This window comes from Phodopus roborovskii, unplaced genomic scaffold (assembly GCF_943737965.1).
Source record: "Phodopus roborovskii unplaced genomic scaffold, PHOROB, whole genome shotgun sequence".
Classification (NCBI taxonomy): Eukaryota; Metazoa; Chordata; class Mammalia; order Rodentia; family Cricetidae; genus Phodopus; species Phodopus roborovskii.
In genome coordinates this window covers 27,810,580-27,837,152 of record NW_026126517.1, presented here as the reverse complement: position 1 = coordinate 27,837,152, position 26,573 = coordinate 27,810,580, and the positions used below count along the sequence as shown (strand labels likewise).

At 42.1% G+C, this 26,573-nt stretch overlaps 1 protein-coding gene across 1 annotated transcript; it reads left to right on the top strand.

Annotated features, from left to right (window-relative positions):
• The first annotated feature begins 375 nt into the window (after positions 1 to 375).
• On the top strand, positions 376 to 25,596 carry Dlat (dihydrolipoamide S-acetyltransferase). The gene is made up of 14 exons (XM_051197431.1): positions 376 to 755; positions 1,168 to 1,269; positions 1,659 to 1,783; positions 1,931 to 2,087; positions 6,288 to 6,414; positions 8,855 to 9,042; positions 10,242 to 10,383; positions 16,796 to 16,863; positions 17,432 to 17,527; positions 17,893 to 18,000; positions 20,193 to 20,308; positions 22,665 to 22,827; positions 23,153 to 23,289; positions 24,202 to 25,596. The coding sequence occupies exons 1-14, from the start codon at positions 480 to 482 to the stop codon at positions 24,329 to 24,331; spliced, it is 1,935 nt and encodes a 644-aa protein (XP_051053388.1). The 5' UTR covers positions 376 to 479; the 3' UTR covers positions 24,332 to 25,596.
• Positions 25,597 to 26,573: the final 977 nt, after the last annotated feature.

Below are 26,573 nucleotides of genomic sequence, written 5' to 3'. Positions count from 1 at the left end.
CTGGCCTAGAGCTTTGCATTATTGTCGGCCCAGGCTCACTCCCCAGTCTTTTCCTTAAAGCAAAGAAGGGTGTTGTTCCCTTTGGCACCGCCTCCCTGAGCGCAGGCTTCAGCCGGTCCGACTGCCGCCTCTTAGGCCACCACCTTAGAGCGGGCCGTGCTTCCCATGCTCTGTGGCATCTCTCCTAGGGCCACCCACACCCCTGACCCTTTCCCGTTTCTTCCAAACGTGCGCTGCCCGCGACTGCCTCGCCTCCGTCCCTGCGGATCCTAAGCTGCGGCCCGGGTCCGTCGGTCCGGGTGCCCACACCGGTCCCCGGCAGAGGGGCGCGGACGCCTTGCGTTCCGGCCGCCGGTCTAAGGAGCCGCTTTTACGACACTGCGCGACTGCAGGGCGCGGCTGACGGCAGAGCCGCGCTGCTCTTGGAGAGGTCACTCCGGAGACGGCGGAGCTTTTGGGGCGTGGGGGTCGGTGGCAGGATGTGGCGCGTCTGTGCGCGGCGGGCGCAGAGTGCAGTGCCCAGGGCCGGACTCGGGGCTCGGTGGGCAGTCGTGAAGGAAGCCCCCGGGGCCCCGTGCGGGAGCCCACGGGCCGGCCCCGCTGCGACTCGTTGCAGCAGCGGGACCCCGAGCTATGGGGTCCGCTTGCTGTGCGGCTGGAGCGCCGGCTCGGACACCGCGCCGCGTAACCGCTTACTGCGGCAGCTCCTGGGGTCGCCCGGCCGCCGCTCTTACAGCCTCCCCCCGCACCAGAAGGTGAGTGCTCCACCCCGGACCCCGTTGTCCTTCAGAGCCGGTTCCTTGGCGTGGGGGAATCCGCCTTGGCAGGCCTCTGTGGGCCAGCTCCCGCCAGGATCTATTACCGCCTTGCCCTAGACCTTCCCATTGGGGATCTCTCCCATTGAAAGAAAAGCTTCAAGCCTGGGGCTGGATGCAAAAGGTCTGTGGATTCTCACGTGCTTTCTCAGACCCACTAGACTGACTGGAGGATCAACCTACCAGTGAAAATCATGAACTATTGGGGTTCACGAGCTCCCTTTCTGTCCCCAGTGGCCAGTTTGTAATGGGTCTCAGTGAATTCTTTGCACGGAAATGAATGTAATGAAACGCTAAACCATATAGAGAGTTAAGTATCCTTGCTTAAATTACGCTTCTTTTTCTTCTCCAGGTTCCATTGCCTTCCCTTTCCCCTACGATGCAGGCAGGCACTATAGCCCGCTGGGAAAAAAAAGAAGGGGAAAAAATCAACGAGGGTGATCTAATTGCAGAGGTAAGTTTTAAAATATGCAGCTAATTTTAAGGGAGAGGCTTTGTTGAGTAGACTAGCCTTAGCTTTTTGACGGGTAGCTACTCCTTCCTCTTTAAGAAACTTATTTTTAACTACCACAGTTATTAGAGTTAATTGGTTAGATACATTGTCAGCAACTGGCTAAACTGATTGTTTTTGAGACAGGGTTTCCCCACGTAACTCTGGCTGTCCTGCAACTCACAGAGATCTGTCTCCTTCTGCCACCAAATGCTAGCAATGTCTGGTTACTACCTAAAATGTTTTTAAACCATTCTTTCTGGCCTGTGGGTTCATCTTCATATGAAATTCTAGACAATCTAATTAACTGCATGTTGGCAGTACAGACCTAAGCTATTGCTTTGTGTTGAAAGGTTGAAACTGATAAAGCCACTGTTGGATTTGAGAGCTTGGAGGAGTGCTATATGGCAAAAATCCTTGTTGCCGAAGGGACCAGAGATGTTCCAATTGGATCCATCATCTGTATCACAGTTGGAAAGTGAGTAAGAGCCCTTATAATTTGTGAACATTTGGTGCTCCTAGAGCATTTCAACTCAAAGTGGAAGTTAAAGACTTTTGAAGACTTGCTGGAGGGTGGGGACTGGATTTGCTTTATAAACTCTTACATATTCTTTTTCTTCTTCAGGCTCGAGGATATTGAGGCCTTTAAAAATTATACGTTGGATTCAGCAGCAGCTACTACCCCACAGGCAGCAGCCCCAGCACCAGCTCCAGCTGCTTCTGCTGCACCTTCTGCACCTTCTGCCAAGGCACCTGGTAGTTCCTATCCTCCTCACATGCAAGTAAGGCCCAGCTTCTTCGCATTGGCTCCTGATGGTTTTATTTGTACATTTTTAACCAGTGGCAATCGCATCCTGAAAACTTTTCATTAAAGACAATAAATGCTTGTCATTCGGCATTGTACAGATACTTAACTGTGAAACTTGATGGCTTTCATTTTTGGTTGTCGTCTCCAAGTGTGTGAACTTGGACAGTTCCTTTAACCTTTCTTAGCCATAGCGCAAGACACGGGTTAATACTTGGTTTTTCTCTCAGAAACAATAGGAAAGGTTATGAAAATGATTTTTCCCCCTACACAAGTAGGATTTGTAATAGGTGATTTCTGTTGAATGAAAATCCCCAGATAAAGTTCTCCTTTGGTTTAGAGTGATATATTTCCAAGCATGAATAGAGTATTTCAATAATACTCATAAAGGAGAAAAGTAATGATAAAGAATAAGTGTGAATTGGCTGGAGAGATGGCTTAGCAGTTAATAGCATTGGCTGTTCTTCCAAAGGACACAAGTTTGGTTCCCAGCACCCACATGGCAGCTCACAACTGTGTAACTCCAGTTCCAGGAAATCTGACACCCACACACAGACACAAATATGGGCAAAACACCAATGTACATAAAAAGATAAAAATAAATCATTTAAAGAAAAGGAGTATGGAATAAGAGTACAGAATAACACTGTAACAAAGCTAGTGGCTATAAATGTCATTACCATGAGCCTAAACCAGCTTTTAGTAAACTAAAACATGCTTTTATTTTAAAAGTAGATTTTCTTTCATACACATAATCTAATTATGCTTTCCTGTCACCCACAACTCCCATATTCTCTCCACTTCACCACCCACCCAAACCCTGTCTTTCTCATTAGAAAAAAAAAAAATAGGCATCTAAAAAAGGATAATAATAAAATAAAAATAAACCAGAATAGGGAAAAACAAACAATTGGGGGGGGAGAAGCACACCAAGACTCACACACTGAATCAGTTTATTAGATACTCTGGTATTCCTCTGTGTATTTATGTGGGTTTTATGTTGGAAGTAGGTAAAAATCTAAAGATTTTTGATTTGACTTTTCTTTAACATTTTTGCTTGCTTTTATAATTTATTTTTATTTTATATACATTGGTATTTTGCCTGTGTGTATGTCTGTGTGAGGATGTTGGATCCCCAGGAACAGGTGGTGTAGACAGTTGTGAGCTGCCATGTGGGTGTTAGGAATTGAACACAGGTCCTCTGGAAGAGCAGCCAGTGCTTTTCTCTGCATTGCTTTGGAGGCTGTCCTGGAACTCGCTCTGTAGACCAGGCTGGCCTCTAACTAGCAAAGATCCACCAGCCTCTGCCTCCTGAGTGCTAGGACTAAAGGCGTGCCCACCAATGCCCAGATTGTTTGCCTTTTTAAGACAAGGTGTAATCGGATTTTTCTTTGGGAGTCCAGCTTACAAATAATGACACAAAGATTTATTATTGATTATGAAAGCTCAGCCTTAGCTTAGGCTTGCCACACTAGCTCTTATAACTTAAATTAACCCATTTATATTAATCTACAATCTGCCATGTGCTGTTAACTTCATCTCTGTATTATCCATCCTGCTTTTTCTGCATCTGGCTGGTGACTCTGCCCTTCTTCCCAGAGTTCTCTCTGCTTGAGAGTCCCACCTATACCTCCTGCCTAGCTGTTCAGCTTTTTATTACACCAATCACAGCAATGCATCTTCATAATAATGTACAAATATCCCTCAATGACAGGGTTTCTCTGTGTAGCCACTACCTCCCAGCCTAACTTTCCTTAACTTTATAGGAAGTTTTCTGAATGAGTTGGTTTCTTTGGAAATCGTGTTCCAATTCTGTTGGTAACAGTCACTTATAAAATTTTGCCTGGTCTTTAGCTTTTACAATTAATTCATTCACTTTCACAACCTTATTTTATTATGCAATGCCTTCTTTCTCCATTTTATGGTGCTTTATGTTCCAGTGTTAGAATTTGGCCCTAAGAATCCTTTGAGACTATAAAGATATATATGAGTATATTCCACACACACATACTTTCATTCACTTCACTGGTGATTATGAAACAATGAAAACTGATTCTGAGCAGAAAGTGATTTTTAAAAGAATTTTCTAAAGCCAGGCATTGTGGTATACACATATACACATATACACACCTTTAATCCCAGAACTGTGAGAGATAGAGGCAGGCAGATCTCTATGAATTTGAAGCCAACCTTGTTTATAAAGTGAGTCCAAAGTCAACCAGAACTGTTACACAGAGAAACCCTATCTCAAAAAACCAATAAGAAAGAAAGAATTTTACAGGTCTTATTTTATTTTTTTTTCCCACTTTTAAAGACATTTTTGACTGAAATTGTTTTTTTCCTTAGTGTTAGGCTATTACTACTTAAAACACTAAGAAGGTAGCAAATGAAATCCATATGAACTAAATAACTGTCCAGATTCAGTGGACACAGTCATATAAATAGGAATGTAATTAAAATTTTTACATGTATTTAGTGTGCATGTAGGCACAGAATGCAAATAAGTGTGGAGATCAGAAAACATCCCTGGTGCTGTGGGGAGCAGAGACCAATGAGGTGGAAATTGAGGCTTGCTGTCCACCTCAGTGAGAGACCCTGCACTTCACCCTCTTTGCACATAGCTGTGCATATACCACAGTGCTCACACACACATGCACACACACACGTTCAAGCTTAGAAATCATTTAGCAGTTTTCAAGAATACGATGTATTATTACTGTAGTCTAAAGAATGGTGTTGAAGTGGTGGCGCATGCCCTTAATCACAGCATTCAAGAGGCAGAGGCAAGCAGATCTCTGTAGGTTCGAGGCCAGCTTGGTCTACAGCCAAGTTCTTGAACAGCCAGTGCTGAACAGAGAAACCTTGTCTCAAAAACAAACAAACAAACAAAAAGAATGGTATTTAGTTTGTTTGGGTTTTCCCTCCACTCCTGAGATCTAACTCTGGGCCTCAAACATGCTGCTAGTCAAATGCTCTTCTACTATTGAACTTCATCCTTTGCTCCAGGAAGAGCTCTTAATGTTTGTTTTTTAATGTAATTTATTTATTTATTTTTATTTTATGTGCATTGGTGTTTTGCCTGCAACCCTCTACATGAGGGTTGGGTACCCTGGAATTGGAGTTACAGATAGTTGTAGGCTGCCATGTAGGTGCCAGGAATTGAACCCAGGTCCTCTGGAAGAGCAGTGAGGACTCTTAACCACTGGGCCATCTCTCCAGCCCCAGTGTTCGTTTTTAAAATTTGTGTGTGTACACGTGTGAATGCTGGCACTCTCAGAAGCGGGAAGGAGATTATGGATTTCCTGAAGCAGGAGTCACAGGTGGTTATGAGCTGTCCTACATAGGTGCTGGGAACAGAACTCAGGTTCTGTGCAAGAGCAGCAAGTGCTCTTAACTGCTGAGTCATCTCTCTAGTCCTTAATTAAAAAAAAAATCTTGTATCTAGTAAGTGTGGTTTCTTATGAATGAAAAAATAAATAGATGCTTATTGCATGCAGAACACAGCAAATTCAACAGAGTGGTCTGTCTAGACCAAGATCATTCTGTGAAAATGAAAAGTATCCTTTGTAACCTAGAGCAGCAGTTATCAACCTGGGGGGTCACACAGTACATATCTTACAAATCAGATTTTTAGATTACAATTCAGAATACTAGCAGAATTACGGTTATGAAGTAGCATTGAAATAATGTTATGGCTGGGAGTTACCACAACATGAAGAACTGTATTAAGGGGTTGCAGTGTTAGGAATGTTGAGAACCTCTGTCATAGTTGAAAGAGACTATATATACACTGAGGAGCTCATTTGGACCATCTGAAAGAAATCTTCCCCACCTGCCTGTTGGTTTTAACTTTGGAGGATGGGTTAGGGTAACTGATCAAGTATAATCACCCTTCTTCTGAAGGGTGACTTAACTGGTGCAAAGCACAGATTGTTGCTGTAATGGTAATTTGGCTTTTTGGTTGTGGTTTAATTTTGAGCCTATGTCTCACTGTGTTGTTCAGGTTGGTCTCACACTCATGCTCCTTCTCTCTGCCTTTTGAGTGTTGAGAGTACAGATTAATTCCACTAGCACTGGGTGTGACGGTGATTGAATTACCTCGGTCTCTGCATGCACTTGCTGGAATGCTTTTGGGTTCCGGGCTTCCTGGTTAACAGGGATGCGTTTGTTTCTGCAGGTACTTCTTCCTGCCCTCTCCCCCACCATGACCATGGGCACGGTCCAGAGATGGGAAAAGAAAGTGGGTGAGAAGCTCAGTGAAGGAGACTTACTGGCAGAGATAGAGACTGACAAGGCCACTATAGGTGAGAGTTCTTCAGTTCTTGGTCGTTGAGTGAGGAGGAGGATGGCCATCCTTTCCTGTACCGAGTGAGTGATAACAAGAATTTTATAATTCCTGGGATTTACTGCCTGGCACGATATTTTATAACAAAGTCATGCACAGTCATACGTGTCAGTTCTTAGCTGTACTCATCGATGGATGATATGTCAAGATTTTTTTCTTAGGTCAGGGTTTGCCATATCTATGACACTCAGAAGTTGTACCAGAACTGTCATTGTCTAAATGTGGGAAGGAGGGGTGGGCAAGAGAGTACCAAAGTATTTCCAATGACTTTGAGGGAAAACAGAACCCATGCCTGTCAGTCTTCACATGTATCACATTCCCATGTGCCCCTTCTTTGGTTTATTTTATTCTCAGAAACAAAATCCACTAAGTAGCCATTAATTGTGCTTGTACTTATTGACAGTCCTAGGCTTTATGAACTGTTAGTTTCTCATTCATAGTTTCTAGAAGCAAGAGGCCTGTTCATGCCACAGAGTATGCATAGCAGGACCTAGGATGCATAAGGAAGTAGTGGTCACAGATAGTGAGTGCTCTCTTCCCCCCTGCCATTCTTAAGGCAACCTAGGGCAAGTGTGAACCAAAGAATAAGACCCCTCCTCTTCCACCAGAGCAAATCCATCTCATCTTTTCACATGGTACTTCCTCATAGTTTTAAAATGTGTGTGTTTTTTTTTTGTTTGTTTTGTTTTTTGTTGTTTGTTTATTCTGAGATGAGACTGGCCTTTAATCTGTAGTCCTCCAGCCTCAGCCTTCAAATTCAAGTACTGGGATGACAGGCTACCACCACATTGCCTGGTTCCCCATAGCTTTTATTGGAAAAAGAATGGTTCTTTCTGTCTTAAGAAAAAAAGCAAAAATCCACTAAAATGGTTTGGTGTGGGCAAAGGTGCCTGCCACACCTGAAATCAAAGGTTTGCACCTCCTCTGGCCAGCTTTATTGAGTTGTTCCAATTGGGACATGGAAGGGTTCATTGGAGATTCGGTCATCAAGGAGAGGCTTAACTGTAGAAAGCAAGATCCAGAAGACAGAACTTGCCCTTTTCAGTAACTTAGTTTTGCTTTTTAAATTTTTTAGTTTAATTGAATTAATTTCTGAGTCAGGGTGTCACTCACCCTGGATGTCCTGGAACTCAATAGACCCTGGATGTTCTGGAACTCAGAGATAGGAGTACTGGGATTAAAGGCATGCACCTCCATGCCCTGCTGCTATTTCTTCAATAGGAACTCTTTGCTGTGTAATCTAGTCTGATCTTGAACTTTTGAACTTACTATGTTGCTATCTTTGAGCTTGACATCCTCTATTTCAGCCTCTTGATGGTGGGGTTATAAGAAAACAGCCACCACACTCAGCTTAAGATTTTACTCTTATAAGTCTAAGAGTTTGAGGAAAACAGTAGTTGAATGACCTATTAAGTGTTGTTGCAGAGATCCCAGTATTGCTGTATTTCCTCACATTTGAATATCTACCGTAATGTCAAGTACAGTCTTTGAGAAACTCTGAGAACACTTTTAGTGCTGAAATACTGCGCTTCTGTCCTGCTTGATAGTTCTGGTAACTCGACTTCTCTGGAAATGACTTTCTGTATTGCATCTGATACCATCTTAGAATCCTTTGAGTTCCACATAAGGGCTGCCCTGAGGTGTTTCCGTAACTCTCAGAAGGAACCGCATGAGGGATCACAATGCTCCAGAAAAGTCATCCATATGGGTTCAGCACAGGTTCAGTTCTATCCCAAATTGTTTTGGCCTCAGGATTTGGAGAGCCTACTGCATTTTTTGTTTACTCTGTTCTGGACACTGTTCCTTAGTACTTAAAAAACATTGTTTTAAATCCATAACATTTGCAGGAGGATGGTATAGTCAGTTATTTCTTGGTGTATGTGTAGGTGAATCATCAAGAATGGAAGTCTGTAGACTCGAGTTCCCTGTATAAGTGGACATAATATTTGGGGGACAGGGTGAGGTCCCTGGGATTGAACCCAAGGCCTTGAGAAAATTAGTAGGACCTCTTTTACTGAGTTATGCCTCTACCCCAGTATACTTTTAACCATTTCCAGTTACTTGTAATGCCTAATACAACAGTGCTGTGTGAGTAATTGTTACACTGTATTACTTAGGAAACAGTTGCAACACTAAAAAGTATATGTGCTAAGTTTAGATCTCCATTGGCTAACTACATAGTGCAATGTAACTTTTGACCTACAGTTGAATGAATTTAGGGATGCAGAACCTGTGGACAGAAAGTTTAAGACTGGAAACGGGCACAGAGAGGATAAGCACCTTGTAAAAATAAAACCGAACCAATGCCAATAGTGTGAATGTGTAAAACCTTTTACCTGAAACCCTGGTGAAGCTGTAAGAACGTTTTGAGTCCCATAATGTTTTTCTTTCTCCTTAAGGCTTTGAAGTACAAGAAGAAGGTTATCTGGCAAAAATCCTGGTCCCTGAAGGCACAAGGGATGTTCCCCTGGGAACTCCACTTTGTATTATAGTAGAAAAACAGGAAGATATAGCAGCCTTTGCTGACTACAGGCCAACAGAAGTGACCACCTTAAAGCCACAGGCACCACCACCTGTTCCACCCCCGGTACGTATGTTTCTGAACTGGGAAATCATCCTTTCAGACAGATGATAGCCCAGGCTCCCGTGTGTCCAGATCCTACACATAGGAAAGTGCCCTGTTAACATGCTATGTATAGCATGTGCCGTCCACCTGATGGTCAGATGTTTGCTGCCATCTTGAGTCCTGTAAGAACAAAACTGAGTTACATGTTCTGCTGCTTTGGGTGTGCAGGTCGTGCCCATAGGAGGTGATTCTCTCATTCCACATTTTCTGTTGCTTTATTAAATACCTGTTTTCATTGTTAGTTCTCGTATTTGTGTATTGTAGTTGATGAACATATATTTTGGACTTGATCTGACATGACCTGTAGTTGCATCATACACTTATACTCTTCAGCATACACCTCTGAGGGTTTAAAAAGGTGTGTGTTTCCTCTGAGGAAGCTTGACTCTTCGCTGACTTGCATTGATGGGGATTTTGTCAGGGAACAGTGTAGTCCATTCCTTGAGAAACTCAAAACATGGGACATGGTGGTATCATTTTACATCCTGAAATGAGGTTAAATAGAGGCAGAAATCAGGTTGGTTATACTCTGAAAATAACCAAGTAGCAGCAGCTAGGTGTGTGGTGGTTCAAATACTTGGAGAGGTTGAGGCAGTAGGACCACCATTAGTTACAAAGTCTCAGACTGGGGAAAACAACGGGGGACAAGGATGTTATACACAGGTCTGATGCTTTTATCTAATTATTCTTTATTAATAAAGAGTTGGGAGTCAGAAATTGGGGTAAGAACCTGAAAGATCAGATAAGCAGCAGAGCAGCCACCAGTCATCTCCTGTCTCTCCTTCCTCCATCCAAAATGCTGGATCCCCTCCCAGGCCTGCTTTACTACTTCCTGTCTCCTATCTGTCCTCAGCCCTCTGAAACCTCTATGGTTAATGGTATTGGTCAGCTAGTGGCTAGCTCCACCCTCTGACACATAACACTGGTTAGTTTTAATTCCATGCCTCTCCTGTTAATTGAGATTTGTTTCTGTCTCTGACAGAAAATCTTCTTGCCATTCATATTGTATATTAATCAAACCAGAAAAGTACATTATGGTCTTAGGGGAAGAAAGTTAACATCATTTAGTTATAAAGACTTTTACTGTATAAAATATGAACCTGTATTCTTTCAGATTATCTTTGCAGTGATGAGTGGATACTTTTTAACTTTCTTCCTAGGTGGCAGCTGTTCCTCCCACTGCCCAGCCTCTAGCACCCACACCCTCAGCCCTTCCTGCTGGACCAAAGGGAAGGGTGTTTGTTAGCCCTCTTGCGAAGAAGTTGGCAGCAGAGAAAGGGATTGACCTCACCCAAGTTAAAGGTAAGTTTCTTTCTAAAGAAAGGGGTTATAAAGTTAAAGTTTAGCTAAATGCTCTCCATAAGACCAGTGCATACAACTGTGTGGGTAGGAGATATCTTTGCTCCTTCATGGAGCATGAAAAGCATCATTGTGTTATATTTGATCTGCCTAGTGCTGCCTATGTAATTGTGTTTCTTTAAAATGTTCCTGCATTTATAGAAGTCTTTAATAGCAGTGCTGAGGAAAAGGAACATCTCTCCACATTTGTCCTCAGAACTCTGAGGAGCTCCCTTAATCTTTCAGGGACCTCGACTTGTGACTTTGGTATAGAAAAGAATTTCAGGACTTTTCAGAACGAAGCTGAGTTGGTTTTAGTAAAAGTAGAAAGACATTCACAAGCTGGGTGTGGTGGCACACACCTTTAATACTAGTAATCAGTAGGCAGATGTCGGTGGATCTCTCAGTTCGATGGTAGCCTGGTCTATAGAGTAAGTTTCAGGACAGCCAGGACTGCACGGAGAAATCCTGGCTCAAAAAAATCAAGAACAACGGGGGAGGGGAGTGCTCACGAAACAATGAAAGAATGGTGTTGTTTATTAAAAGGTATTATAATGAAGATTTTAATCATGGGGGTTAAGAGAAAGAAATATGTCAGAGAAATAATATATACCCAAGTGTAGGTATGGGCTTTTTAAGGGAGAGTCATAGAAGGTCAGACATACTCAACTGTAAATGTGGGTCCACAAGGGAGAGTTGCAATTAAATGTCCCACCATTGGCCATGTATACCACTTTTGTAGCTATTCTCACTCCCTCCTTCCCATGGTAAGTAAAATTATGGGATGGCTTTGAAGATGCGGTGGATGGAATTATAATCTGATAAGTAAAAACCAGGAGCCACCAGGACTGGGCAAGGAATTTAGTGTTGGTTTTCTACTGTAGATGGGGTTTCTGATGAGCTTCCTAGAAAATTTCTGGTTTACCTTTGGAAAGGAGGAAAGATCTTCAGCAATTGTTAATGGCTGGAATCCTTGCTTCTCAGCCTATGAGGGGCTCCTGCCCTTTCTCATATCCCCATAATTCTCCCTGTCTTACTTGTTTGAAAAAGCGTATGTGTTTGTTGAGCAATGTTAAGTTTTAAGACTTGCTGTGTAATAAATCTCAGTGCTAAGTTGACTGAGTGTAGCAATAAGCAAAACAGGGCTGGTGAGATAGCTCATCAGGCAAAAGTGCTGCTGATGACCTGAGTACTGTCCCTGGGACCCACATGGTAAAAACAGAACTGACTCCTATCATCTGTCCCCCTGACTTCTATGTACAGCGTGACTCATCATGCATGGGGGTTGAACTTAGGTCATCAGACTTGGCAGCAACAACCTTACACATCGAATCTTATCAACAGCCCAGTTTTTTCCTTTTTTTTTTTTTTTTTTTTTTTTTTTTTTTATGTTTGATATTGGGGGTTGAACCTAGGATCTCATTCATAGTAGGCAGGCATAGTAACACTCATGTATAGTCCTAGCCCCTCTCTTTACATTTATTTTCAGATAGTGTCTCAGAATAAAAAAATTGCCCAGGCTGGCCTTGAACTTGCAGTGTTCTATCTTCAGCCTCCTGAGTAGTTAGGCTCAAAAGCCTGGCCCACTAGGTCCTGTTTTAAATTCTGTATTCTTTCCATTACCCTGTACTGCCTCCTGTCCCTTCTCTATCATCCATAATCACTGAGGAAAACAATTCTGTCCTCGAATCTGCAGCTGAGTGCACTCGGTCTGGTTCTCACTCACCACCAAGCTGCTGTTTTGTTGTTGGAGGTCAAACTGATTTCAAGACAAACCATCAGTTTTGCCATCCTTTATTCACTTGTGCTGAGAGTTGAAGACAAGTTTAAGACATTTCACATAGCAGAGGGGCTGAGTTAATAACTGCCTGAAGCAATGGACTGGTAGGGTCATTTGTTGGAGAGTAGAAGCACTGGTTATTTTACTAGAGGGATAAATTGGAGAATCCCAGATTTGTTTTCATGCAGGCAGGGTTAAGTAATCCCTTTATTATTAGGTAAGCAGATAGTTATTGAGTGCCATCTATGTGCATAAGATGGAGAACATTCTGACTTCACTGGTCAGCAGTGGAGGATGAGTGAGCAGAAGTCTTCCATAGTGAAGAGTGGGATCCAGTGCTGGACTGCTCAGGTTTAAATGTCAGCTCTGCCATGTGCTAGCACTGTGACCTTTCCTGACTGTAACTTGTATATAAAAATAATACTTAATAAGTTGTGAAGATTAGTAAATAAAGAGTGCTTGTGCAGAGAAAACATATTAGCTATCCTGGCTCTAAATTTTCATTGTGAACTGAGATGACTTAAGAGCTGGAAAGGAATAAACTCAGTGATAAACCTGTGCATGAGTGCCAGTGACAGGACATGGTGACTTTTAGACAGGGTGGGTCAGGAGGATCTTGCCAAGGAGGTGTCACGTCTGGTGATCTCATCTGGAAGACAAGGAGTCACCTGTGAGCCAGCTGTGTGAAATATTGGAGAAAAGCATTTTGGCAGAGGTCAGTATGCCAACAGCACATGGTCTGGAATCCTACAAACCTTGACATCCCTGAGGAACATACAAGAGCATGAAGAGTGAAGGGGAGAGTAGAAGACAAGGGTGAGAAGACTCAAAAGCAGCTGGATGTGATATATCTCACGTGCCCGTAATCTAGCTGGTCAATAGCTGAGGCAGAAGGAAGGATCTGTTGGGCTGTTCAGGGGCTGCTGGGCTACCGAGCGAGCTAACCACCGAGGCGGCTGGGGCTGAAATACGGTGGTAGAGCACTTCCCTAGCATTCACGGGCACAAAAATATCTGCAGCTGTTGCCAGGTGCCCTGGGAGGCAAAATGCTGTTCTTGAGAATCTGGTCCATTAGAAACAATCTGGTGACACAGGGCAGAATGGTTTGGCAGGAAACAGAATTCTTGGGAATATAAAAGGAAATGGGATTGGCCTTTAAGATTATGGATAATTGGTTTGGTGGTGGGAAATAAGAATCCCTCCCTGCTACTGTCTGATCTATAAGTGAAGGTTATCTGATTAGCCTGGGAAGGGTGAGGGTTGGAGAGATTATAGAGCAGTCTTCTAATGGCTGGGAACAATGGAAAGGGTTCTGGGAAGCTTCAGGGCTACTGTCTTAGGTTTTCAGTTCTGAACTGAGTTAGTCAGCCAAGTGTGTGCTTTCTATTCCAAGCGGCATTGCTTAATGAGAAGATAATCAGGTTTAGAGTTTTGCAAGGGAATGAATGACTTGAACAGTCGTCTGAAGAGTGTGATTTGGGGAAGAGAGGGAGGGAGGAACAAAGGAAGGAATGAAAGGACAGGGCTAGTGAAAGGGGACAGGTCAATGAAGTTGGAGTCTCCTTGGTTTTTACTTATTTTTTGTTTTTGTACCAAAACAAAAATTCTGCACCACTGAGTAGAGAGAGGATGAGGTTGATGAGAATTTTCAGTAGAGGGTAGGAGTAGCCAAGGCCTAGTAAGCTCACCATCCATGATTGTGTGGTGTTCCTGGCACCGAGTATTTGGAGTTTTTCCATATAACCACTGAGTGTCCAACAGTTCAGTTCTAACATGAGACTATGGTGTAAGACCGCTTTTCAGATTCTTTTTAAGTCCCCACGGTAACCTGTTTGTGTAACTCATTAACAGTGAATTAAGGATTGCCAATTCTCCTTGGGTTTGATAATTAGCTAAAATGACTGATAGGCCTTATATACTATTTGTAGTCTACTGTAGAGAGTACAGCTCATACACAGCCAATAGAAGAGATGAATAGGACATAGTATACTGGGGAGGGATGCACACGGCACCCATGTGTTCTCTGGGCTTGACATCCTTCCAGCACATTGCTGTCCTCACCAACTGGGAAGCCCACTGGTCCTCACCATTCAAAGCATTGTTTTCATAGGGCCATCGCCATAAAGACAAAGTTGACTAAATCATAGGCCAGGGTTCATTGAAATCAGCTTCCAGTCCCTCTCCCCTTAGTGGAATCGGTGCCAGAATCAGAAGAGTTGGAGGAAGAGATGGGGAGGGAGAATGGAAAGATTTAACTTAGCCTTTAATCAAGTGTTTGGTCTTTAGGCTAACTGGTCCTTATCCTTAAGCCCTGTCCTCAGTGACCACATTGACATAAACTAGTGTGATGTAAAGAATCCAGATTTTAAAAAAATACTTATCTTTGGGGAAATTCAGAAGTTTTTCTAAGGTCCATTCCACCACAGTGCTAGGAAAGAGAAGGTTGTTTTTGTTAAGGATTTTAGGGGTTTAACCTTATTTATTTAAATAAGGGGCTAAAAGGCATGTGTGAGGGCTAAGGCATATGAGTGGAGTTCTGGTCAACTTTGTGGAGTTGGTTCTTTCCTTTATGTGGGTTCTGAGGATTGAACTCTCTGGTCATTAGATGTATACATCAAGCACCTTTGCCCACAGGCCATCTCTCCAGACCCCAAGAGATGTTTAAGAACTGGAATTTGACCTTAGAAGCTAGGAGCAGGGGGCTCTTGTTCATGGGAAGAAAATGTAGTTTTGTAGATGAAAAAAACTATAAAGTCTGGGTAATGGGTAGATTGTCATCCCCAAGAAAATGAGTCAGTATGAAATTTACTTTAATGAATAGAACTAATTATGATTAGTAGATGAGAGACAATAGGTTGTATTTCTAGATGCTTGGAAATTCAGAGGGAGTTGAAGAGTTGAGTTGGGATGGGAGGGGGTTGAGACAGGGTCTTGTGTAGCCCAAGCTAACCTCAAACTTGGTATATGGCCAAGGATGATCTTACATTCCTGATCCTCCTGACTCTGTGTCTGAGTGATGAAATTTCAAGTGCCTATCACTATGCCTGTCTGGGAGTTTAAATTTTTGAGAAGACATGGGGCCAGGCGCACACCAAACCCCAAGTCACCTAGTGGAGGAGGGAGCAAGAGAAAGAAAGAAGCAAACAAAGCTCCATTGTAAAAAGACCAAAAGTTAAATAGAGGGGCAGGGTGCTTAGCAAATTTACCAAAGCATTAACTGCTGAGGAAGAGGCTCTTGAGGCGTAAGCCCTGTTTGGAGCCCAGGCGGTCTGACAACCACCCCTATAAGGTGTATTTTGGTGTAAACTACCTTTTGCCTCACTATCCCATTTTGTTTTCATAATAGTGCTGTGAACAAGGGCTGTCGCTGTAATTTCCCTCCTGCCATTGAGAAGGATGACTGTAGTCAGCTGTCTAATGTGACAGAAGTGTGTGTTTTTACTGCCGGTCTAGTGTCCTTGCTTTTATGCCATTCACCTGCTGTACTTTCTTGGGGAGCTAGGCACTCAGTGAAAAGCATTTGCTAGCCCAGCAAACTGATGGGTGGCTGAATTCCTCCTGAGGGATTGAGGGTCATGGCATCAAGCTCAGTGCTGGTTCCAGGGGGAGGTTATGGCTTCTGTGTGCTTACAAGGCAGGAATCTAATTGAGGTACTGCCACCTCTGTTCTAGAGCCCTGGTGAGGATAAACAGTTGTAGCCAACTCTGTTTTCATAACGAAGGAAAGAGATTGGGAAGAACTGCACACAACAGGAATCCTTTAAAAGGCTGCGTGGGGGAAGATGAATCAAATTGACCAATTTTTTTCTAGAAGTGGGCCAGTGTAAAAGGTATTATAATAACTAAATTCTGAATCTGCTTAAAGGTCAGAATGATGTATTTGGGCCTAAGCCTAAACTGAGACATTATAGATGGGAGGAGGGAGGAGAAAATTGAATCAATTAAATCTGTGACAGAAATAGAAGGTCTTTCGAAGGCATTTTAGTGTAGTGACACAGGTTGGTTTAGTTTTGGCTGGTGTGAAAGACTTGTAAGTTATGGGAAATGAATGATGAGATCATTGCACTTACATCACCATCCATTACATTCTGAAGTAAAAAGTTCATTTGTTTAGAAAATTGTCAATCTCTTACAAAAAAATACTTTATGGTCAAATAAGAGTCTTTTTTCAAGGTTCAATAAGTTGGGATTTCTGGGTTTTTTTGTTGTTTTTGTTGATGATGATGTTTTTGTTTGTTTACTTTTGTAGATAACCACAGCCAACAGCTAATTTTCCTTTTAGATGTATTAACAGTGATCTATCTGTATTATCTCTATATCAGTATTTTCCAACTTAAAAATAAGGGAATAAGCAAAGTAAGAAAATAAAGAGTTCAGTTTAACCAGGTGAAACTCAAGGAAAACGGTTACTGTTTACAGTAATTTCAGAGAACCACTGTTGATCCAGGGCATTCTGTGAGTGAATTAACAAAGCCACTGTTCTGAGGGAGAAGACAAGGCTATGAGCCCATCAGAGAGTCTCTTCAGGGTCACAGTGTTGACCTTGGAGAACCAATGGTGTTCTGTCACATATGTGATATTTATGTGTTTCTTCAGGGACGGGACCAGAAGGCAGAATCATCAAGAAGGACATTGACTCTTTTGTGCCTTCTAAGGCTGCTCCTGTGAGTTATATTTGGCTTTTAAAAATTGTTGTTATTGTGGGGACTACACGTGCTTGGCAAGCATTCCTGGAACTGAGCTCCATCCCTGGCCCACAGCCCTTATTTTTATAGTTATCTTTTTTAATTCTTCAATTTAAACAGCTTTTCTTTCTCTCCACCCCTGCTCCCCACCTTTTCTGGTGGTGTCGAGGAACCAGGCTAAGAAGCTTGGACCTGAAATCATACTTCCTCAGCATCTCGAGTGCTGGGATTTAGGTATTCCCCACCATGCCTTGACTGCCTTTACAATTTCAGTGAAGACTAGTCATTGGATATACTCTTCCTCAAAAAGTGATAACTCTTAAGACATGGTTTAGAATCCTAAGTAAAAAAAGAAAATTAAGAACAACATTCTTAGGTGTCTAAAGCAAGTCCCTTTTGCTCCCTGGGGATGGAAGCACTATTCTTGAGAACTTGGCTCTTTCCACTTTTGCCTGTAGTCCTCCACAGCAGTAGCACCGCAAAGGTGATCCTCCAGCCAACACTAGGATCTACACAGTCACTAAGTGCTTTGTCTTTTCCCTCTTAGGCTGCAGCAGCTGCCGTGGCTCCCCCAGGTCCAAGAGTGACACCAGCTCCTGCAGCAGGTGTCTTCACGGATATCCCCATCAGCAACATTCGCCGAGTAAGAGCAGCACCACAGTCTGGAACTATAGCTGTTCCGTGTTTTCACTTTTCACTCTGGTTATTTAGTTGTGCCATAGTTTATAAACCTGAAAAGGACCCTGTCAATTGAAAATACTGGATTATTAGTGTGAGGGAGTTTGATGTAAATACTGGATTATTAGTGTAAGGGAGTTTGATTTAGTCAGTTGAGTAAGTGGGATAAAGAAACCTTTGTTTTGACTAATCTATTAGAAGGTACAGCCCTTTGTCTTCTTGCTCTGATGTGTGAGGTAAGCTACCGGGGAGCTGAGTGAGGAGGTAAACAAGTTAGGTAAGGTCTAGGCTCAACTAAGAGAAATGATGTTGAACTCTTTCTGGTTTCAGGTGATTGCACAGAGGCTAATGCAGTCGAAGCAGACTATACCTCATTACTACCTTTCCATTGATGTAAATATGGGAGAGGTGCTGTTGGTACGGAAGGAGCTTAATAAGGTAAAACCTGGAAACTCTGTCTTTCCCACTAAAGCTTGACGGTGCTGCCTGTGCACTCTGTTATAAGAAGGGGTTATTGATAGAAAATTCCTGCCACTTGAAATGTTAAGTAGAGAATATCCCGAGATATTTTCATTTAACTTTTTTGATTTGTTGCAGTTTTCTGAACAGTGTCTTCACTGTGTAGCCCACACCTAGAGCTCCATAACATGGCTGCACAGACCTTGATGTCAGGATTACAGGAGTGCACCACCTCTCCTGGCTTAACCTGTTAACTCTTGGTTAAACTTTAGCTTTTAAAACTCACTTTGCTGTGGAAAGATATTCGTCTAGCAAGTTCACTGTGCTTTGATGCTTGCGGCTGCTTCAGTGGCTAGGAAATGACATTCACGTGTCTATAGTCAGATACTGCATGCCCTCTTAGTGTAAGGCACGCTTGGGAACAGAGAGCATGAAGCATTCTATCTTCATTGCAAGTTTATGGAACTGGGCACTACTAAGTGTGACAAGGAGGGAAGATGGTTATAAGGGTGATGGTATTCATTTGTAGACCAGTCTCTTTATGAAGCTACCTCTCAGTTGTATGCTGAATTACACTGTGGTCAACACTGGAGGAGTTCAGCAGAGAGTTTAGGGAGACCAGTGACAGTCAGGAAAGTCACAGTGCTGTAAGACAAACTTGGCTGAACCATGGAAAATAAAAATTATTTGGATTGTAGAGGGTTGTAGAAAATTCATGCCGATGGTTAAGACCTTTAAGATTAGAAATAATGCTGGGAGATAGACACCTGTGAATTTCTTGATGCACCAGTTCGAAGCTGTCCATCACTAACATAAAACATCACTTTGATTGCCTCTAATTCCAGCGTGGGGAGGCCAGAGACAGGATCCCTGGTGCTTGCACGCTAGCCGGTCTAGCTAAATCGGTGAGATTCAGAGGTTCAGCGAGAGACTTTGTCTCAAAAAATAAGAGAGAATGAGGCTGGAGAGATGGCTTAGTAGTTAAAAGCACTTGTCGCTCTTACAGAGAATCCAGGTTCAGTTCCCAATACCCACATGGTGGCTTACAGCCACCTGTAACTCCAGTTCCAAGTTATACATGCCTCATCTCTGTAGGCAATAGGCTCACACATTTATGTGTATAGGTGTTCTGTGTGCATGTACATATTTGCACCATGTGTTTGGCTTTAAATGTTCAGTACCATTGACCAGTAAAGCTGTAAAGGTTGATGGGCCATGGTGGTGCACACTTTTAATCCTGCCACTTGGGAGGCAAAGGTGAGGATCTCCATGATCTGTAGACTAGGCCAGTCTAGTCTAGTCTAGTCTAGTCTAGTCTAGTCTAGTCTACAGAGCTAGTTCCAGGACTAAGAAACTCTGTCTGGAGGGGAAAAACAAACAACAAACAAACAGAGAGAAAAGTTGTGTGGTCTAGTCTTTATGAGTGGATTTCTACGACCAGTTTCATCTCTTTGATTGTGTTTATTCTAAAGTTTAGTTTTTTTGTTTGTTTGTTTTTGCTTTTTGAGACAGGGCTTCTCTGTGTAGCTTTGGAGCCTGTCCTGGAACCTGGAACTCACTCTGGAACTCACAGAGATCCTCCTGCCTCTGCCTCCCCAGTGCTGGTATTAAAGGCATACGCCACCACTGCCCGGGGGAGTTTGTATTTCTTATTAGTTTGTTTTTTCCTAAAAACTTGTGCATTTTATCTGGGTGATTTGTTGGTGTCGGACATTCATAGTACACTTCTTTTTTATGTAGGAGGAGTGTCAGTCTACTTCCTTTTTCTAAACCAAACATTTGTTAGTGTAGTTGTCATTTACTTAATCATTTATTTATGTATTTGTTTTGGTTTTTTGAGACAGGGTTTCTCTGTATAGCCTTGGCTATTCTGGGACTCACTTTGTAGGCCAGGCTGGCCTTGAACTCACAGAGATCTGCATGTCTCTGTCTCCCTAGTGCTGGGATTAGAGATGGCATGTGCCAACACCACCTAACTTACTTGATCTCTTGAAAGGAAAAAAACCTTGGTTCTGTGGAGTGAAACTGGCGACATAACATAGCTTACAGTGTTTAGCTGCTTCAGTGCTAAGGAGGAAACACGTAGCTCCTAAAACCTCTATTAAACAGATAAAATAACCAGTGTTAGGGGGGAGACAGTTTAATAAAATGATTGGTTGTTGTTTTAACAGATGCTTGAAGGGAAAGGAAAAATCTCCGTTAATGACTTCATCATAAAAGCCTCAGCGTTGGCTTGTTTGAAAGTTCCCGAAGCAAACTCTTCTTGGATGGACACAGTTATAAGACAGTAAGTTGACTGGAGAAAGTGCGCACTGATCTGCAGTTTGCTAGGGTCTGCTAACTGCAACTCATGGATAAATGGGTTTGAAACAGAGTAAAATACTTGAGATTGTTCCCAGCTGGGTGGTAAAGGCTGTAATTCCTCACATCGACTCAGTAAAAGGAAACAGGTGTAAAAAGCAGTCTAGTTATATTAACAATGACTGTCAGGAAGCAGGGAGTCAGACATCTGCTCACCAGTGACTTCTTCCAGCTGTAGATAACACTGAAAAGCATTTATTGATCCACAGGTTCATGACTGGCTTGGTACATTTCACTAGGTCTTTCGAACCACTTTATCAGTTAACTGTTTTCACTTTCATTTTTTTAGATGAAGAAACAGGTTCAGTGAGTTCTGTAGTTTGACCCGAGTTAGTAAGTTGATCGGTGTCAGAATCCCAGCTCCAGCCCAGGCCTTTTCTAGTATGAAGGTAGGCACTTGTATATTATATTTTTAGTTTATCTTAATGTGTCTCTGTGTGTGGGTATGTGCAAATGAACGCAGATACCCAAGGACACCCAAGGCACCAAATTCTTTAGAACTGGAGTTACAATTAGTTGTTAGCTGCCTGACATAGGTCCTAAGAACCAAATTTGGGACCTCTGCAAGAGCAGTGTATTGCTTTTAACTGAGCAGCCTTGGTATTACTACAATTATTAGAAAGAAAAACCGCCTTTTCCCCTTTGTTTTCTGTGCTCACATATTCACATTACCACTTAGGCATGCACGTATCCTCAGAGATCTGCCAGGCAGTTTTGCTGTGGGCAGCAGCTAGGTGCTTCATTCTGATTCTGTACCTGGAGATAGTGTCAGATCTCAGAGATTGGGCCCTAGTCCCACATGACTGCCCCCTCTTTAGATGCCTCTGAGATCTGGCAACTGACTGCAAACAAGTTCCCATGACCCCATTAGCAGGACAGCTCACAGAGCTTAGGGAAATGCTCAAGTGTTACTGTCTTACTGTAAACAATTCTACAAAGGGTACAGATGAAGTCGAGGCCACCTTGACCTACAGAATGAGACAGGTCTCCACAGAGATGCTACATATATATATAAATATATATATATATATATATATATATATATATATGAATTTATATGTATATTTATATTTATGGCTGGTCAACTCTAGAAAAGATTAGGAATCCTGCTTTAAGATCTTCTCAGACACCATCACTCCTGTGTCTTGGGCACTCTGTTTTCTTCCCAAAGATGTCTCTGCCTTTTTTGTCTTGTTTTCCTTCCTCTCTTCCTTCTTTTGTACTTCCCTGTCTACCTACCTCCCTTTTTCCCTTCCCGTCCATTTGATGTATATGTGTACCATAGCCAACTTCAGGACGGCTTCTGGGAGGACCTTTTCTCCTTCTACAAACGTGGGTTTCCAGGATTGGACTGAAGTTGTCAGCTTGGCTGCAGGCACTTTTACGCAGCCCCAACCCCCAGTGTGTCCTCTGTCTCACCCCGTATTCTATCTGCTCAAGCTTTGTTGCAGAGACTGTCCAGACAATGTACTTGTACTTAAAACCCAGAAAGGTCAGTTTGTTTCATGCTGATTATGATGTTGTTTTTGTGAGCAAATTGGTGGCTCACTAAAGGAAAGTTAAAGTGTGAATTCGATCAACCTTCTGATATTTCTCTCCCCACCCCCTTTCATTTTGTTAGAAGTACAAGTAAAAGAGAAGACACATCGAGATGTTAACTTGTAGGATAGACATCTCAGAACAGTAGTGCAATTACCTCTAAAATCTTATGTGTGAGAGTATGGGTGTGGGTGTGTGTATGGAGGGGGTGAGGGTGAGGGGTGGTGGCTGGGGTGTACAGGTTATCAAACTCAGGAATTTTCATAGGCAGGTGCTCTACCACTAATCTGCATCCTATGCATCTACAGTGTCTGAAGTAAATATCCAAGGTCCATATTTTCTTTAACCCACTACTTTTTCTTTTTTTCTTTTTCCCCCCCAGAGCAAAGGATAGAAGAACTGAGGGAGAACCCCAGCTCTCCCTCTCCTTCTCTCTCTCTCTCTCTCTGTCTCTCTCTCTCTCTCTCTGTGTGTGTGTCTGTCTGTCTCTGTCTCTCTTTCTGAGGTTTATTTGTTCTTAAGAGCATTGGTGCTTTGCCTACATGAATGACTGTGTGAGGGTACCAGGTCCCCTGGAGCAGTTATATACAGTTGTCAGCTGCCATGTGGGTACTAGGAATTGAACCTGGGTCACCTGGGAGAGCAGCCAGTGCTCTCAGCCCTAAGCCCACTCTCCAGCCCCCTGCAGCTGTTAATCCTCACCTCAATGTTGATGAGTTCAGTTCCATTTTCTTTTTCAACAGAAATCACGTGGTTGATGTCAGTGTTGCTGTCAGTACCCCTGCAGGACTTATCACTCCAATTGTGTTTAATGCACACATAAAGGGACTGGAAACCATTGCTAGTGATGTTGTTTCTTTAGCATCCAAAGCGAGAGAGGGTAAACTACAGCCTCACGAGTTTCAGGTAGGATACCATCCTGATCTGTAAGGAGTGTGTCACTTTGAAGGTCAGCTTAATGCTTTTGTTGCATTTTCTATTTGGATTCCGCTACATAGACATGATACTTGGTCTTGAAAGTAAAGCAATTCAGTTCTAAGGAAAAAGCTGGAAGGCATATTTTTACAATTGCATGGGAAAGCCAGCAGAACTGACTTTGTTTCTTATCATACTGTGTATCCTATTCAAGACTTTCTTAAATAAAAGAGTCTTATGGCTTTTTCAGAGAATTTTTGTAATTTTTGGATGGTTATGTTGACAGTGTAATCTATTTTTACACTTTTTCCTTTAGGGTGGAACATTTACAATATCCAATTTAGGAATGTTTGGAATTAAGAATTTCTCTGCGATTATTAACCCACCTCAGGCCTGTATTTTGGCAATTGGTGCTTCAGAGGATAAACTGGTCCCAGCAGATAATGAAAAAGGGTGAGTAGGAGAGTGGAGAAGGCATGGGGAACTTGATTGAATTATTTTATTACTGGTGTTTACATAGATAGGGCTTTATCGAGAGTCAATAAACACAGCATGAAATGCAAAGGGAAGCCACTTTTATTTCACTAACTTCAGTCAGTCATATTTAAGATGTGATCTTACTTGCGATTTCTAGATGGCAAGTTGGCACATTTTTTCTTCAAGAGTCAGTAAATATTTTAGCTTTTTGAGCCATATGGTCTTTCTGATTCCTTGCCATTGTACTAGGCAAAAATAATATGCTAATGACTTACAGAAAAGTAGATCTATATTAAAATAGGCAGAAAGCAGAATTTGGCCTGTGTTGTCTAGTTTGGCAACCAATGTTCTCAGGAATGTATTTAGTTTTTCTTCCGTTTGAGCTAAAGATAAAGAGTGTGTGGAACCAGTCCTCATGTACAGATCTATAATGTTCTAGGGGCTGGGTCAAGAGGGTCGGAAGTTCAAAGCCTGCCTCAAATACATGGAAAGTTCAAGACCAGCCTCATTAACTGTCTCAGAACTTTAAAAATCAGGTTTTTTTCAACAGGCATGGTGGTGCATGCCTTTAATTCCAGCCCTTGGAAGGCAGAGGGAGGCCTGATCTACAGAGTGAGTTCTACGAGAGCTAGGGCTCTGGTACATAGAGAGATCCTGTTTTGTTTGTTTGTTTGTTTGTCTCCTTTGTTTAAGAGGCCTGGAGATATAGCTCAGTAGTAAAGCCCTTGCATAGCATATGAGAGACCAATTCAGTCCTCAGAATAAATGAATGGTGAATGGGAACTAACTTAGCTGGGTAGGATTATAGGGAGGCATTAGCATATGGGTGGCTGTTGGCCCAGGTTCATTCGTTTCTTTAGAATACCCACTCATGTTCTTTCTTTCTAGCTTTGATGTGGCTAGCATGATGTCAGTTACACTCAGCTGTGATCATCGAGTTGTGGATGGAGCGGTTGGAGCCCAGTGGCTTGCTGAGTTCAAAAAGTACCTTGAAAAGCCTATAACTATGCTGTTATAATTTACCCAAGAACTTCTACACTCTCTCTGCTGACATTATATTTATATGTTATTAAACAACTGGTTCTTTTAAAGTTTCACTAGTTAATTTTATTATTGAGTCTGTCCAGATAATTTATTTGTAATAGGCATTAATCTTTTTTAAAATGCCATTTACACCCAAATATTGTACTCCTCTAAAATTAAACATCAGTTTAAAGTTCTGTTCGCCTAGTGAAGGGACATGTGACCTAACTTTTTGGTAAAAAGTCCTTCCTGGGATGGGATTGTGGTTCCCTGCAGATGGGCTCATAAAAGTAACTGGATGAGACCTTTCAGTTTAGACTTTAATTGATTCAACTTGCTTAGTGGAGGGAAACAGAGTTATGAAAAGTATTTCTCATGGGAAGCTTTGTTTTGGAATCTAACCCTAGAATTTCCTATTCTATTCCATGATCTTGGTTTATCACCACACAAGGAAAATAAGTGAAACTTTAAGAGTCAGCATTTTCAACCAACTGTTATTTTTATATGAATCTCTAAATAAAATAGCTTTCCCTTCCTTAAGGTAAAAATATAAGCCAGCTTCTTGGTATAAATGAGAATTTATGTATTTATTTATAAATGATTTCAATGTATAATTTGAAAAGTCTGCAGTTTCTTCCAAATAAAAGAACATGCTTATTGAAATGAACAAGTTGCAGAAGTAGAATTTTCCTTCTAAGATAAACTGGATGTTGATTTAAATGATCCCAATTACCAAATGTTACTACTCTACTAGAGAACTCTGTGGAATGAGTATGGAATGTATATGGGAGAAGTGTACATATGTAATATATGTTTTAGAATTGTGTATGTGCCAAAATTCATTTATCATCAGATCCTGCCTGAAAAGAAATGGATGAAAGGATGTTAGTGGGCAGTTGGCAGTGCTAACTATGTTGTCCGAACTGGGAACTGGCTCAGGCCCTCCAAACACTAACGAAGCAGCATAGTTGGACAACATAATTTCTGGTTGGATAGTTTTGTTAAAAAAAGGGTATATCCAATAGTGTTTGATTTCTCAGCCCAGTCCTATCTCATTGGAGGGAAGAACTTAAATAGGTTGACCCCCCCCCTTACCAGCCTAAATGCTCCTTTCATTTTATTTGGTTTTACCTTTCTTTCAGAGGGAAGGGGGCTGATATGCAGGATAGTAAAAATGAGTTGGGAACATTATCACAATTCCAGACTTTCTGTTACAGTGATGTGTTTTAATAAATGTTTGGAATTATTTGTGACTTTAAATAACCCTGACCAGTGCTTCCTTGTGTGTAATATGTGGGGCCATCCTCTGAAATTTGAAGTGTATCATTGGTGTTGACTCTGTTTCTAAATGTTCTTTATCACATGGTGCGTGAGTGACACTCCAGATAGTCCACTGACATCCAGCTGCTACATCACTATAGACAGCTCCCTGCTGTGACCTGCCTTTTGAGCACTCAGTGATCCTAGGTCGCACTGAAGACTGTACAGAAAGAACACACTTATCATAAGGGTCCATCGTTAGCGTGAGCCAAATCTAGTCAAATGTGAAATTGAGAAATGACTCATTCTTTGCTAATGCTCCATTGTTTCCTTTAAAAAAAAAATAAAAGTTTGTCATCTGACAAAACTGTTCTGAGTTAAGACTCATCTCCCCTCTCATCTAAATCTGGACTCAGCCAGCATAGTAACTGACAGCCGTTTGAAACTGTTTTGGATCAAGAAAGATTATTTAAAAATTAAACGTTTTCAGTGTGTCTAAACTAAGGATGGATCTGTTTAGAGCTTGTTTTACATGAAATGATTAATAACCAGTGTCAGCTGCACAGTTCAAAGCTCCCAATACAGGTGAAATTACAGGTCGTGTCGCTGGCAAGGTGAGTGATGTCATCAGGCTATAATCTAACATGTAACTCAAGGGGGTCACTGAAAAACCCCATGGTGAGGCATGGCACTTAACTGCCAAGATGGAAAGTGTAATCTAGCTCTGTTAGACAATTTCCTTCCAACCTAGGGTTTGTGAGTGTGGAATTATAATTTGCCAAGACATGAACCAAAGAGAAACTGAACAGCCTGTGAGACATGACAGGAATATGAACCCTAGAACACACTGAAAATCATAAACACTAACAGTCTGTAGAAAAGCCTGCTCTGACTCAGTGAGGTTCATATATGAGAAGCTGAAGTGATGGCTTAGCGGTTAAGAGTACTTGTTGTTGTTGCAGAGGGTCTGCATTTGG